General features: G+C 55.7%; 1 protein-coding gene across 13 annotated transcripts in view; it reads left to right on the top strand.

Moving 5' to 3' along the window:
- CACNA1E (calcium voltage-gated channel subunit alpha1 E) overlaps positions 1 to 14973 on the top strand; it is a 105711-nt gene that overhangs the window by 46905 nt on the left and 43833 nt on the right. For all 13 annotated transcript variants that reach the window (XR_005702124.1, XR_005702125.1, XR_005702126.2 and 10 more), the window contains exons 8-9: positions 3233 to 3336; positions 14540 to 14655. Coding sequence is in view for 10 of the 13 variants with exons in the window: in XM_040072448.2 (XP_039928382.1) it covers positions 3233 to 3336; positions 14540 to 14655 (220 nt within the window). In the remaining 3 variants the exon portion in view is untranslated. The remainder of the gene's footprint in view (positions 1 to 3232; positions 3337 to 14539; positions 14656 to 14973) is intronic.

The raw sequence follows: 14973 nt of genomic DNA, 5'->3' as shown, positions 1-14973 counted from the left end.
CAAGAGAGGAAAATGAATCACGGGTTTGTCAAAGGTAGGTCACGCCGGGCTAACCTGGCATGGCAGGCCTGGAAACGCCCCGGAGCTGCTCCTTGTAGTAAAGGGTTTGCTGTGGGAAAGTGGAAAGGGAGAGGGGGAGAGGGGAAGGGGCTGAGGGGCTCTTTGAGGCTGGCAGGGAAGTGAGCGGCGCTGGGATGCTGCTGGGGGTACATAGGGGATGTCATCGACTCGTGGAGTCCTTGGGGATGCGTCACGGGCTTTCCTGCCTCCAGCATCCACTGCCTTCCCAGAGCTGGAGGGACAGAGGCTGCCGTCCTGGGCTGGGAGGCGATTGAGGGCCGGAGGAAGAGATGTGGGATGCAGCGTGAAATGGAAAGCCCAGCGCTTGCCGAGGAGCAGCAAAGATCTCTCCTTGGAGCTCAGGCCTTGTTGGGTAGGGGAGCAGCGGCGTGGAGGAGGAGAGGGTGAGCGGGTGACATCGGGGTGACCGCGATGTGGCTGCGGGGCAGGGGTGTCATGAACGAGGAGGGAGGATGGTGGGAAGCAGGTAGAGTCTCTGTGGCATCATGCAGGGATGGAGTGTGACCCATCAAATTGCTCACTCAGGTCTCCTGTGCCCAGGAAGGAGGGACTGAGCCTGGACTGGAGCAGGGAAGGGGCTGCTGGATAAAACAGGGCAGGAGAGCCAGTTGGGCAAGAGAGAACTGGAAGAGCCTTGCTTTGGCCAGCGAAGCAGAGGCTGGAGATGGCTGTGGTTGCTGTCTAGAAATAGATCAGGATGGAAACGGGAAGGAAAAGAGCTATTGCGGCCAAAGGCCAGTGCTGGCAAAAGAACGGAGTGGTGTAGAAAATGACCACAAATAAATTTAGGCTGGAAATTGCAGCAGCCATTGGAGCATCTTCTTGAGGAGGCTTCCAGTGGGGATAGTGAGTTTTTGGCAGTCTGAGTGGCTGAGCAAGTACCACACGACGGTCTGGAGCCAGTGCACCCAGATCAGAGCTGGGCATCACCAGTTCCTGGGTTTGTAGGGAGCACTGGGATGTCCCCTGAGAAATTTCGTGTTGGGGCTGGGGGCTGCCAGCAAAGCTGGCACCAGCCAGGAGGAGCCGTGTGGCTGCTGGTGGCAGTGCTGTTCCTGGGGCTGCTGGTGGCAGCCTGGGTGGTTGGGACCATCCCTGAGCTCACTGTGGCCAGTGCTGTGTCCTTGAGTACGTGGGACCATGGCCACAGCTCCCCATCTCCTCCTCTGCCCCAGCAGCGCCCCTCCTGCAGCTGCTGGGTGCAAGTGGTGCTGTGACCTCCCAAATCCCTCTAAAAACCTCTGCAACCCCCTTGGCCTCCACCTCCAGGGCAGCCAGGCACTCCAGTGCACGGAGGCTGGGATCACAGTCAGCCCATGCCACCAGAGTCCTGCCAAGCCCCTGCCTCAGCTCTCCCTGCTGCGACTCCTCGGTGTCACCAGCTCTGCCGTGCCTGAAAAATGGAGAGGGAAGAGATGATCTGGGCACTGATAACCCTGGGGAAACTGCCCATTTCCCCCTCTCTCTCCTGCTGAGATGGCTGAAGAAGCGGTGGTGATGGCCCCAGTTCTGGGGGAAGATGTCTCGTTCTCCTGTAGGAAAGGAGCTCACCTGTTCTGCATTCCCTGTGACAAGGACCTTGGGGAAAGCCTGTGGTTTTGGGCAGGAGCCAGTTTCAAAGGCAAGCAGTCCTGACATGAGTGGCAGGTACCCAGTGGCATCCTGGCAGGGATCTGAAGCCCAGCCAAGCTTGGGCTGAGGGTTGCACGATGCCCTGAAGACTGATGCCATGGGAGATGGTGCTGTCAGAGCAGAGCAGTGGCCTGTGTGTCTCTGCACGTCGTGCTGAACATCGGCTGTTTGGGATTCCCACACGTCGTTCCTCCCTCCCTGTGACCCTAAAGAAAGGGGCTGGGTGTGAGCTGGGGCTCTTGAAAGAGCAGGATCTTGAGAGGATGTTTGTGGTTCCCCTAGCACCAAAGGAGGAGAGCAGCGAGTCCTTCCAGATGCTTTCAGAGCCCTTGCGGCTGCTGTGCGCCAGGCGCTCCCTGTCACCGGGATGGGTGTCCACATCCCCTGTCCCAGTGCTGTGGTCAGTGCCTGTGCTGGGCTGTGCTGCTGTCCCCCTGCCTGCCCTGGGCTCGGTGTCAGGGTGACGGGGACACCCAGCTGAAGCTCCCACTGGAGGAAGGCTCCAGCACGGTGACTTCCTTTCCCGCTCGGAATCGCGCTTCTCCCGCTGGAGAGCCTCGCCTCAGCTCTCAGCTCCTGCACTGGCCGACCAGGAGACGTGGTGCCAATGACTCAGATGAAGATGAGGGCTTAATTAGCACAGGGAGAGGGGGGAAGAGAGAGAGAAAAGAGAAAGAGTCTTTCACTGTGAGAAGATTGATACCACCTCCCCCAGACAGTCACGTTCTGCCGCATCACCCTCAGCCCGGCGTCATGTGCACCGTGCTTGACACCAGAGGACAAATGGGGCCTGGGAGGCAGCTGGCAGGGATGGAGGGGCACTGCTTTATTAAAACCTCTGGTAAATTAATGTCTGGAGGTACTGAGCAGGGCTCATCAGGAGCCTTTGCCGCTGTCGCGCTCAGAGCTCCCGTCTGGTCTCAGCTCCTCGGCTTTGGGGGACGTACCTGCGGTCTGCAAGGGGCTAGTGACGATGCCAGCAGCAAAACGCCTGCTTGGAGGTTACCCACCATGCATGGAGGGACAAACCTTGGCTGCCTCTTCTTTAGAGGCCACCTTCCCTGGTCTTAAGGCACCCTATAAACCTGTGCTCAGCTGCCGTGGGGCTGCTTTGCCCCATCCTGGTGGATGTGCCTGGGAGCCCTGGACCAAACTGCTGGGGAAAACACGCTCAGGGTGACCCCTCACCCTCAGCACCTCGCTTTTGGGCTGCAGGACCCTGCATCTCCAGCCATACCCATCTCTTGCAGCCTCTGCAGGGATGGTTGGAGGGTAGGAGGAGAGCACTCCTGCCTGAGGAGGACTGGAGAGTGGAGAGTACGGCTGGTGCAGGGGGCTGAGGGGTGTCAGGGCTCTTCTGGCAGGGAAGGGTGCCCACCAAGGCTTGGCAGGCACAGCCACATCCCCCTGAGGAGCCTGGTGTGGTCAGCCTGGAGCACTGGAGTTAACACACCCTCCCTCTGGCCCGTCACTGGTGGTGAAGGTGATGTCACACGTGTTTGTTTTCTTTCCCCTCCAGACCAATGATGCCTTAGGAGCCACCTGGAACTGGCTGTACTTCATCCCCCTCATCATCATTGGATCCTTCTTTGTCCTCAACCTTGTCCTGGGAGTGCTGTCAGGGTAAGCAGTGCCGTCATTCCCTCCGAGCTGTGCCTGTCGCACATTTCCGTGTGTGACCTGAGGCCGGTGCCTGTGTCCCTCCACCCCCTCCATCCCTCCCTGCCCCACAGCAAGGGATTGCTCCCTGCCTGTGCTTGGTTCTTTCTCTCCCTGGGGAGCTGGGAAAGGGACAGCCTCGAAGATATTTGTTATCACTGCTACTTCACCTCCATGAAGGTCCTGTGCTTTTTGGTCCCCTGGGAGAAAAGGTCACTGGGGATCTTCTGGCTGCTTGGGGAGGGGGGTGTCTGTGAAAATGTGTCTGAGTCCAGGCTCTTTGTGGTGGGGTTGGGTTGGCTCTGGGGAGGGATAGAGAGCACCTCTGTGCCATGAGCAGGAGGATGTGCCCTGCACCGGTGGGGCGCACACTGGTGAGGGTAGGGGTGCTTGGGGTGCATGCGGATAAGCCCAGAAGATAAGGAAGTAGGGACAAAGCAACTGTCCCTGTCCCGCACTTCCCAAAGGGAAAGGCAGTTTTGATCCAAGCCATCAAGCTGGGTTTGGAGACAAAAACTCTTCTTGTCTCCATGACAATGAGCTGTGGTTGCATCAGCACATCCTCAGCTGCTGGCAGGGGTTGGTGAAGGGGAGCGTGCCCTCTCCTGCACTGGGGGGAGACGTGGGCTCCTCTCTTCTGACTGAAGCAGGTCAGTTCTTAGCCAATTACCACCACAGCACTGGTCTGGCCGGATGGAAAGCCCTCAGGTGCCAGGGTCAGGGTGGAGAACGGCCTTGGAGGTCTCTGTCCCTTTCCTGGGTGTCCCTGGGAGTTCAAGTGTGATGGCGGCAACTTCAGGAGTTTCAGGTGGCAGGTGGGGGTCTGTTATTGGGCTGAATTTTCCCAGCTCTCGTTCTGGGGTCTGGCTGGGTCCAGGGCTCTGGGGACAGGCTGCAGCAAGGGCCTCACGTTGCCTTTGCAGAGAGGGAATTCTTGTGGGGGATGAAAACATCCAAGCAGTGTTGGGCGGAATGTGTACTTCTTATTCCGCATCCAGCTTGGGCATTTGTGCAAAGTCCAGCCGGGTCTCGGTGGCAAGCAGGAGCTTTGCTACAAAAGCCTGCAGAAGGAATGTTAGGAAGCTGGGAAAGCCCCTCACCACAGCGCTGATTTGTGTCAGTGCAGCGCGTTGTGCAGACACCGAGGCTTTTGGTGCTGGGGTGATGCTGAAAGCAGCTTGGGGACACAAGCCAGGCACTGGCCAGAGGACCACAGCGGGGCTGGTGGAATGCCTGGCCATGCCCTGGCCCAGCTCGGAGCTTCCCTGCACCAGGACCGCCCGAGGCAGCTGTTCCCATCCTGCCAGATCGGATGCAGTTGTCTAGGGCTCTTCCCAGGCACCGGCTGGCATTTCCACTGTTTGTTTATTGCTAATAGGGTTTGTACTGGGGAAGGATGCAAGTGGGTGGGTGGCCTAATTGGCAATGGAGATGCTCTTGTGGCGTGGCAGATATCCAGGGTAAAGCAGGACTGCTCACTCGGCGGAGGGCGGAGCGAGGTGAGCGCAGGTGGCCGGCTGGGCTCTGCCCCTCCTGGCAAGGCCACTGCCTGTCCCCCTGCCCGGACACGGCCACACCCTCCATGGATGCAGCACCTTGGCTGGGTGAATCATCCAAAGCTGCTGCTGGAGCTGTGGAGGAGCGGGACCCAAGGCAGGAGGAGGTACTTGTGCACACAAATAACCTGTGTCCTCGAGTGCAGCAGGGAGGGCCTGGTTCCTTGCTCTGTTTGCTGAGCTCTTCTTGTTTTTAGCGCTCACTGCAATCCTCTGGTCCTGGAAGAGAGCGCTCGGCTCTGCTGGGGGATGGGAGGTGTGACCTTCCCATTGCCCAGCTCCCAGCTGGATGAACAGGCTGGGCCTGGCCAGATAGCCCCGCTTGTCCCGCGGCTGTGCTGAGCTGAGCTGAGATGGTCCCTTTGGGAATGAGCTCCCTGCAAACACCTCCACCGGGGGAATTCTCTCCCTGGCAGTTACTTTTACTTTTTTTTTTCCCACCGCTTTTGGGAAAGCCAGGCCGTGCTCAGCTGAAATCACGGCCACTGGGAGCCTCCTTGCAGAAACCTGGCCTCACGTAGCTCGCAAACCACGCCATCTGCATGGGTGGATAACAAGGTCCTCTCGGGATTTCCAGTGTTCTCCTCAGGGTCCACGCTCAGGAGCTGCTGCTGAGCTGCCTCTGCCCTCCTCTCGGCAGTGCCTCCCTTTGGGGAAACAGCCCGAAACCCGGGCTGGGTCCCGAATGCAAAGAGGCTGCAGGAGGACATTTGTGTGTTTCGCTTGCCACCAGCAGAAGTTTTCCGGAGCCCAGATTTAGCAATCTCCTGGTGGCGATGAGCATCTCTCCCAACAGTCAGTTCCCCAACTGTTAAGCTGAGGCATGACCTCTGTGATGTAAACAGCCTGGATCCATCTGCTCCCGAAGCACAAAGTATGGGGGAGAGGAAAAGAAACCGTGTTCATCATAGCGAGCTCCTCAGTTTTTCTCCCTGAATACGCACAGGCACACACGCACTGGAATTGCATGCGGCTCTGTTAGGAGGAGATGGAGCTCCCCCAGGCAGGGGCTTGGAGAGCCAGTTCTGCTGTGGCTTTGGCATTTATTACTGTGTCTATTAACTTTCCCCATCTCTGGGTGCAATTACGGATCAATTAATTCTGACTGAGAGCAGGAAAAGATTTAAAAAAAAAAAAAAAAATTGGCCCGGTTCCTCTTTGGGAGCAGGTATGGAGCCCAAGGAGATGTGACTGCTCAGCTTTTAAAGCTACACGAGCCACTGAGAGAATCCTGGCAGAAGAGAGTCAGTGGGAGCGAGTGAGGATCCACTGAAACACTGTTTTCTACCTGCGACTGCCTCGTGGCCTGAGGAGTTGCGTGTGCTGGAGATTTGCAAAGACCTGCTCTCCCTCTTTTTGTGAAATTGCTGAGTTTGGAGTTGTTTTTTTTTTTTTTTCCCCTCGGCTGTTTCTCACATAAAACAATTTGAACATGTGCGTTTGGGCTCTCTCTCTGGAGCAGCAGAGACCCGACGAGAGCCGCGCTGCCCTGTCCCTGCTGCTGGTGTCACAAGGCAGTGGCAGTAGTGCCACCCCAGGAGTGACCACTGCCACAGGACAGCTCCTAGAGACTGCAGAGGCCCTGCCTGCCTTGCCCCTCCTGGCAAGAAGATGGCTTGTGTCTAGTTTGTCTCTGGGAGCAAGAAGATGGGAGAGTGAAGATAAAAAACACGCTGTGCTTGGAGGTGTAGCGCTGAGGACTCATGCAGAGCTTCCTGAGGACTCATCCGGAGCTTCAGTACCGAACAGGCTGCATTTTGACTCTTTCCCACCTCCCTTTCCACAGCCTCTGCAGAGAAAAAAAAATTTGGTTTGCAATCACCCTCCTCCATTCATTGCAGCATCATCCTTCTGTTGAGAGCTGGGAGACTCCATCCCCAGAGCCAGCCTTGTGCACCCAGCCCCTTCCCAGGGTGTCAGAGCTGTTGTAATCACGGGTATTTCTGGTCTGCAGAACTGGCAGAGTGGGTGCAGCGTGGAAGGAGATGCTGCCTGACCCGGGAAGGCTGGGCCCTCGGGCCAGCCAAGGAGAAGACCTCTGGAAGCTAATGGCAGAGCAAGAAGTTGAGCACGGTGGCAAGGAAAATGAAATCTATCTGCCTTGTACCAAACAAGAGAGTAATTTAAATCCTCCTAATTGCCTCCACTCATCCTGGTGATGTTAAGTCGTTTCTCCCTTTAAGTCTTTTCTGCCCCCCACCCCCAGCTCTTACACTAAGCCTTTGAAAGAAACGACTAATGTTATAATTAAAGGATCAATTTGGCAAGATTTCTTTGTCTTAAGATCTTTCTTTCAGGTTGGGTTAGCACTGCGTTCCCAGTCTCCGGAGAGTTTTCTTCAGTTCCTTCAGGAGCCTTCTGTACCATCTTCAGAAATCTTTTCACTTCAGTTAATTTGAATTTTTTCCCCCATCCAATTTGGATGCATAACAAACGATGAATAAAATTAAGTTTTGTAGCAATTAATAATAAGGGCGTTGAGGGAACCAGTGTACATTTTCAATGGAGAGAGGGCTCTTCTCACCAGCTCCACACAAAAACCCGGGTCCCACGCGGCTGAGCGGGATCTGGTGCTTTGAAGCCAAAAAACACCGGGAAGAGGATTGGTATCTCGGAGACAGGGAGAAGTGGGAGACACATCACCATGCAGGAAAGTTTGGGGGGAGACCATAAATTCCCAGCAAGATGTCAACGAACACAATTCTTTGCTGTGAGAACGGTCAGGCGTCGGACCAGGCTGCCCAGGGAAGCACTGGAATCACCATCCCTGGAAGTGCTCAAAAACCATGTGGATGTGACATTTAGGGACACTCTACAGTGGTGAACACGGTGCTGTTGTGTTAATAGTTGGATTTGAGGATCTTCAGCTTTTCCAACCTGAATGAGTCTGTGGTCCTACGCCCAAGAAATACGGAGTTGGAAGTATGAAAGCTTGGAAGCATCACGTCCACTTTTTCCTGGGATGGTTGTAGGGTCTTGAGGCGTGGCTCGGATGAGGTGTGAAATGTCTGCAGTCGTGTTGAGCTTGGGAGCCCAGCAGTTGAGATCCCTTTTGGACGGAGGAGTGGGTGTCACAGGGACGGGGCTGGGATGGCCCCAGCCTCCCAGGGCCCCCAGCGCCGCCACGGCACGCACGAGGAACGTCCACGCTCGCCGCTTTAACCTGGGGAAGCTTTGTCACCGCCGTGCTGTTTGAGCACGGGCCAGGCAAAGGAGCCTTGGGGACCGTCATCTCTATTCAGCAGGCAGGTGGGCATCCATATTCAACGAGTGCCGCTCTGCCGTGCTCTGCTGGGCCACCTTTCTGCCGAGGGCTCCAAGCCCCGTGCAAACAAGCCGCCTGACAAGAGGCGTGCGTGGCTGCTGTGCCAGATCCTCTGCTGGTACGGGGAACAATGACTCCTCTTACAGCCAGCTGGGTGAGGAGAAGGGAAAGAGAAAAAAAAATCCACAACAAAAAGATGACTCGCTGACTTTCCCCTTTGATTTCTCCTGGCAAATTATTTGCCAGCACGGCTCCGCTGCTTCAAAATTGCTCTTATTCCTGCCTCCTTGCAAATCTGCTCCGTGGACTGCCCGCGGTCTGCGGGCTGTGGGTGAAAAGGCTCCGTTTTGATCCTCCCAACAAAGCGCTCAGCAGACGGTGCTCGCTTACAGATTGCTTTTGGAGTTGTTTGTTCCAGATTATGGTCATTTCTGCCCTCCTGGCTGATGGCAGCAATCGCGTGGCCCTGGCTGCAGCGATTTGAGCCGGTGGATGGCTTTGGAGATGCCCAGTTCCTCCAGGAGCAGCTCCACCCTGGCAAAGGGGGTGCTGGGCACTGCTGTCAGGTGGAGAAGGCGTTAGTTGGAGTGCTGGAAGCTCCTGGGAAGTTAATGTGATGGAAGGCTGAAAATTGATGTGGGTTTTTTTCCCCCCGTACTACGTCTCACCTGCAGTACTGACCACACACCTTTCATCGGCGGATTGCAGCCGCTTGCAAAAGGAGACAATAAAGATGTTCTCTGCTTACAGAGGGGATAAAAACTGGAGCATAGGAGGGAAAGGGAGGAGTGACATTTTCCCAGCACTGCATGAGCCAGTGGGAGTGATTGTGAACAAAGCCCGGGGCTCTTGAAGCATTGAAGCTGCTGCTCATGCCAGCCCTGCCTGATAAGAGTGAAACACAGTCTCGAGCTCCCATCTCTGCTCCTTGCTGCTGGAGCTGCCAGACCTTCTGCCACCCTTCTGCAGCTTCCTTGCAGCGTGGGCTGAGCGTGCTATCACTGCCTTTGGTGCAGCACTGCAGACAGAGTTCTCTGGGCAGTGGGACAGCGATGCAAACCTTGGCAGTGTTGTCCTTGGGAAAAACAATGAAATTGAGAGTCTACAGCTGGAATGTTTGTGGCTCTCTTCTCTGCCCTTGTTGATGCAGCCCAGCACCCTGCTGGCTTTCTTTGCTGCAGCAGCACACTGCTCACACATACTGAACTTGGCCCCGGGACCTGCAGGTCCCTTTCCACAGCGCTGCTCGCCAGCCGGGTAGATCCCAGCCTGTGCTGCCCTCCTGGATTTTGTTCTCCCATGTCCAAGACCTTACATCTGAATCCAGAGAATGGCCTGGGTTGGAAAGATGACCTTTTGAAGATCATCTCATTCCAACCCTCCTGCCATGGACAGGGACACTTTACCCTAGGCTGGGTTGTTCCAAGCCCCAGCCAACCTTGAACGCCTCCGGGGATGGGGCAGCCACAGCTTCTCTTCACAAGGTTCTCGTTAGCCCACTCTTCCAGCCTGTCCAGGCCTTCCTGCAGGATTGTTCTCCCTTCTGAAGCGTCCACTTCCCCACTCAGTTTGGCATCAGCACACCTGACCTTGGGGAAATCCAGGTGGACAACCGCAAGTTTTCCGCAAGGCAGAAGGTACTTGTCAGCATCTGCCCCTTCTTAACTGGGGCAGTGATGTAATGGGTAATCTCAGGGCTGGTATCTCCCGGCTCCCTCCCGTTTTGCCGTTCCCTGTCACCAACAGCTTGTCAGCTTTTCCTTCCCCGGCTCGTGTGACTGCCAGCGCTCTATAAATGTGCTCTCTTCAGCAGCGTCAGCTGCGCGCTCCCACTGCAGGTTTGTCACACCGCGGTGACACAGAGCTCCCTCCCGAGGGATCAAAGCTGCTGGACAGGGAATGCAAGAAACGGGCTGGCTCTGTTTGCCTTGCTGTCTGTGTCCTTTCTCCTCGCTGCTTAGTGCTTCAGAGAAGGCTCTCTTGAGACTGCACAGCTTCGTTAAGGAACCACAGAATGGGTTGTGTTGGAAGGGACCTGTGAAGGCTGTCTGGTCTAAACCCCTGCAAAGAGAAGGGATGTCTTCAACTAGACCAGGCTGCTCAGGGCTCTGTCCAGCCCGGCCTTGAATCTTCTCTGGCTCTGGCAGTTCAAGTGAGCTTAAATCAGGCTATTACCCCCACAGAAAAACCTGTGCCCTCCTTCAAAGCAGGCCTGTGAGGAGGACCTTCCCCCTGCAGAGGTTTTTGTACCTTTTGGACACCCTGCCCCTGCCTCTGCCGTGGGTTCAGTGCAGCACTCCAGCCGGCAGTGCCGGTTCTGCCTGTCACCGTGTGTTTAAGTCGAGGCTCCAGGTTACAGACTGCGCAGTCAGTTCAGCACTCTCGCTTCAGTTCCTTTACACCTCTTGGGTAAATACCATCTGATCCCCGCGGTTTGCAGCTGTCTCAGCTGTGTTTGCCACACCGTCTGTTGTCAGTTCTGTCCCATAACCTTCTCTGACACCCTCCTGGAGTCTCAGAGGCAGTTTTTCCTCAGATTGTGGTGCTCAAACCTGAAGTGGAGCAATGAGCCAAGACCCGAGGAGAGCAGTAGTGTTAACTGATGTCTTCCATATGGTCTCTCTTGTTATGAATCCCATTATATTTGGGTTTTTTTTTCATAGCAGAGTGGTGCTGCTGCCTCATCCTCAGTGTGTAATCCAGTATTTCTCTGATTTCCATCCTATCCTTTCTGCTTGCCTGAAGTTGTTTTAAGGCTGATTTGATAACTGGTTTGCTGGAAACATCTTTAATAGAGGCAAGTTGTGGTGAATTGGTGAGTCTGAAGATGGATGGCTTGTTGTTTCAAAGCATGGAGGCCACAACATTGATGTGACCAGCACTATTTACCTGCTTTGCACTCAAAGATGGTCTAAAAAGTAAAAAATATTCATTGCTTGTTGTTTCAAAGCATGGAGGCCACAACATTGATGTGACCAGCACTATTTACCTGCTTTGAACTCAAAGATGGTCTAAAAAGTAAAAAATATGGATTGCAGTAGCTGTGATACTCTTTTCTCTTAACTTGATTTTGGTTCATGGTTTTCTTGTAGTTGGTAGTTGGTGGTTTTCTTGTAGTAGTTTTCTTTTTTTTTGTTAAGGTTTTTTTGTTTGTTTGTTTGTTTGTTGGTTTGGTTTGGTTTGGTTTTGGTTTTGTTTTTGTTTTTTAAGAGAGGACTGATTTTCAAGCTGGATGCTTCCACGAGTGGTTCTCCCATTGAAACCAGACCTGGGCTTTCCAGTCCTTAGAGCAGAGACAGCGTTGGACTAAAACCATCGCTTTCCTGAAGTGAGGGTGGCTGCGGGGGCCGGGAGAGGAACGTGGCTGAGCATGGTGCTGCCCCAAGGATCTCCTGCCAGGAGCAGAGATGCTCTCAGGCCACATGTGGGAAATGCCAAGGCTCTGGAGGAGAATTTGCAGGCAGAGCAAGAGCAAAGCATCTGTGCTCCCATTGCCCCAGCGGGCTGGGCACGGGAATGGTGCCCGTGGGAGCAGGAGGACAGATGGTACATTGATCCCCAAAACCCACCAGGGCCTTCAGCAATTGCCTCTAGAGCTCTCTGAGCATCTTTGGCTTCACGAGGCTGGGCAGAGAGGGGCTGCAAGGCCACAAGGTTGGCATCAGGGATCTTGGCTGCCAGGTGTGGACGTTTTCGAGCGGGAGCCACTGGGATTTGGGGCCAGAAGGCCGGGTGGACAAGCAGAGGTGGTGTTGTGGAGACTGTGCAGTCTGCTGGGGTGCTCTGAGCCCCTTGCAGGGACCTCATGGGGCAGCACCGCCCTGGGCTCTTTGCAGGGCAGAATTGGGCCGTCCCTGGTGATGCAACCCCGAGAGGGCAGGAGCAGAGCCCTTCAATGGGAGGCAGGCGCTCGCTCTCTGGGCGATGCCAGGCTGCCCTGCCTGTGACTTGGAGCCTTCCCAAGCAGCTGTCAGTCACCATGGCTGGCCCTGTTCTCACTCACACACTGTATTATCTCTACCCGCTGCTGCAAATTGGCTCTGAGCAATCCTTGATCTGTCAGCATCGCCTACCCACTCTCAGATGTCACCAGCCCCCGCTGCTGCCCTGCTCGGCAACGTGTCTCTCTGAAATGTAATAATTCATTAACTTGAGATTAACTTTTTCTCTCCCCCCACTCCCCTCCCCTTTCTGCCACCCCTTCCTCCTTCTAATGGACAAAAGCAATTAAGCTCCATTAGGGATCAAGTGAGTGGGAAGCGGCTCCCTCGGAGACGCTGCCGCAGCTGCACGGACCTTGTCCCCGAGCGCGTGTGGCACCAGCCTCCTGCAGCTTAGTGCTCCACGAGCAAAAGGGCCGGCTAGGGAGAAAGCGTGGCTTGATGAGCATCTTTTCCACTGCCCCCCATTCCCTTCTGCAGGAAAAGGTGGCTTGGGGCTCAGCTGGTCCTGCTGGGAGGCTTCCACTGTAGGCACATGATGATGGTTTCACAAGGAGCTGGAGGACAGAGGGATGGGAGCAGCAGAGGGTGGCCAGCTTCCCAGCCGATACAAATTAGGAGGAGCTTCCCAAGTTCTCCCAGGTGCACACAGGCTGAGAGAGTTGGGGTTGTTCAGCCAGGAGAGGAGGAGGCTCTGCAGAGACCTTCCAGTGCCTAAAGAGGCTTTGAGAGAGCTGGAGAGGGACTTTGGATGAGGATGAGTTACAAGACAAGGGGGAATGGCTGCCCACTGACAGAGAGCAGGGATGGATTAGATACTGGGGACAAAATCTTCCCCTGAGAGCGTGGTGGGACCCTGGCATGGGGTGCCCAGAGAAGCTGTGGCTGCCTCATCCTTGGAAGTGTTCAAGGCCGGGTCGGATGGGACTCAGCAGCCTGGGGTAGTGGAGGGTATCTCTGTCCATAGCAAGGAGTGAGATCATCTTTGAGGTCCCTTCCAACCCAAATTGTTCTAGGATTTGACATCCGTGCTGCCAAGGCTGCCATGGAATTATGGCCCGTGGCGCAGAGCTGGGAGAACCAGAGGACCAAACCAGAGGAGGACAGGCAACTTCTCCTCCAACTCTGACTCCAAACGGCATCTTCTCATTCCTTGACATCCCAAATTTGCGAACAAAGGGTGGTGAGGGGTGACAGGACAGCCAAAATTCTCCCGCCTTTCCTCCAGCTAGAGCAAGGAGGTGTTTTGGCATGGCGTGCCCAAAACTGAGTGCACTTCACTGCTGGCTGGAGCGGTCCTTCCTTCTCCCCCATCTCCTCCCACCCTCCTTCCCTTCACTTAGGCTGCTTTTCTCTTCCTTGCCTTTTGTTCCCTCCCGGCCCTGCTTCCCTACCCCAGGAAGAAAGTCTCATTTCAGTCTGAAAAGCCAGTGCTGGAGGGGGAGTCGTTTGACACTTAATGCCAGAGCGGCGGGAAACTTCACCTTCCTGGGGTGGAATTAAAAGCGCTTGAATTGTCTGGGGATCTTAAACAAGAGATGCAGGGAACATTCCGGGCTTTCCACACAAACACACGCGCACACACACACACATGCAAAAGCCCACACAGCATCAGGGTGTAATAGCTCAGCTGGGGTAATGCACTTGAACGCTCTCTGCAGCAGACAGACCAGCTCTTTCCATTCTTTGGAATAGTTTTCATTTTCTGAGGCCTGAGATTGCTGCTGGTCTCTGGGGAGAGAGATGTTCCTCTCGTGGAGGGAGCAGTGCCGTTTGCTGTTTGTAATCACGCTTCCCTCGGAGCATCCTGGGACCAGGAAGGGGCTGAGGGCGTGGGCTGGAGTTCTGTAGATGCTGGGACTTGGGGTTGGGGCAGGGAGATTCTCATCACACCTGGACAGCTCCTGTGAGACCCTGAGATCCTGAGATCCAGGGAAGGACAGGCATGTCTCGAGTTCTGGGAAAATACTCCAAGGAGAGGCTGGAAAGGAAAAGGATTCAGAGGAGGAGGAGGTGAAGGCAAGGGACAGGGCCTTCCCTCCTCCATCCCCTCATTGCCTCCTCACAGCGCCCGGCGTTTACTCCCTGGAGGGACACACAGGACCTGAGCTGGCTCTGGAGCTGGGTGGCACTGGGAGCATCCTCCCTGAATGGCAGCAGCTCCCAGCTGGAGCATGCAGGACCGGGCAGTCAAGCAGGGCGTTTGCTCACATCCATCCATCCATCCCTTCTTTTCTCCTCCCTGATCATTCCCCCATCCTCTGGCCATGCTTTGGCTGGGGATGGTCACGCGCAGCCCCAACAATCACCTCAGTCCCTGCTTTCTGTGCCGCGGTTCCCCGGCCCCCTGGGCATCCTGCTGCCCCTCGGCCCTGCTCTCACCCCTGCCTCGTGCCCTTCCCCAGGGAGTTTGCCAAAGAGCGGGAGCGCGTGGAGAACCGCCGAGCCTTCATGAAGCTGCGGCGCCAGCAGCAGATCGAGCGGGAGCTCAACGGCTACCGGGCGTGGATAGACAAAGCGGGTAAAGGCTGGGGACAGGGGGACACCTGGGGGGACAACGGGCCCCACAGACGGCTGGTCGTGTGGGGTGGTGGGGATGGAAAGGAATCCCTGAGCCCCGGAGTGTCCAAGCTGCTCACATGGTGATGTTGAGGGCGTGGGTGGGCTCGGTGTGATGGTCCCACCAAGCTGCAAGCACGGACATCACCAAGCTGGGTGAGTCCTCACGTTCTGTGGCATGAAATCGTCACATTCTGCGCTCGGAGCACGTTACGCCTCCAGGGAGGCTGTGGACAGCACGGCTGTCAGCTGTGCTCTGCCATGGTTTCCTCTCTCCTGG

The sequence above is a fragment of the Hirundo rustica genome, chromosome 9 (genome assembly GCF_015227805.2).
Source record: "Hirundo rustica isolate bHirRus1 chromosome 9, bHirRus1.pri.v3, whole genome shotgun sequence".
Classification (NCBI taxonomy): domain Eukaryota; kingdom Metazoa; phylum Chordata; class Aves; order Passeriformes; family Hirundinidae; genus Hirundo; species Hirundo rustica.
This window is presented reverse-complemented; position numbering and strand designations above follow the sequence as displayed.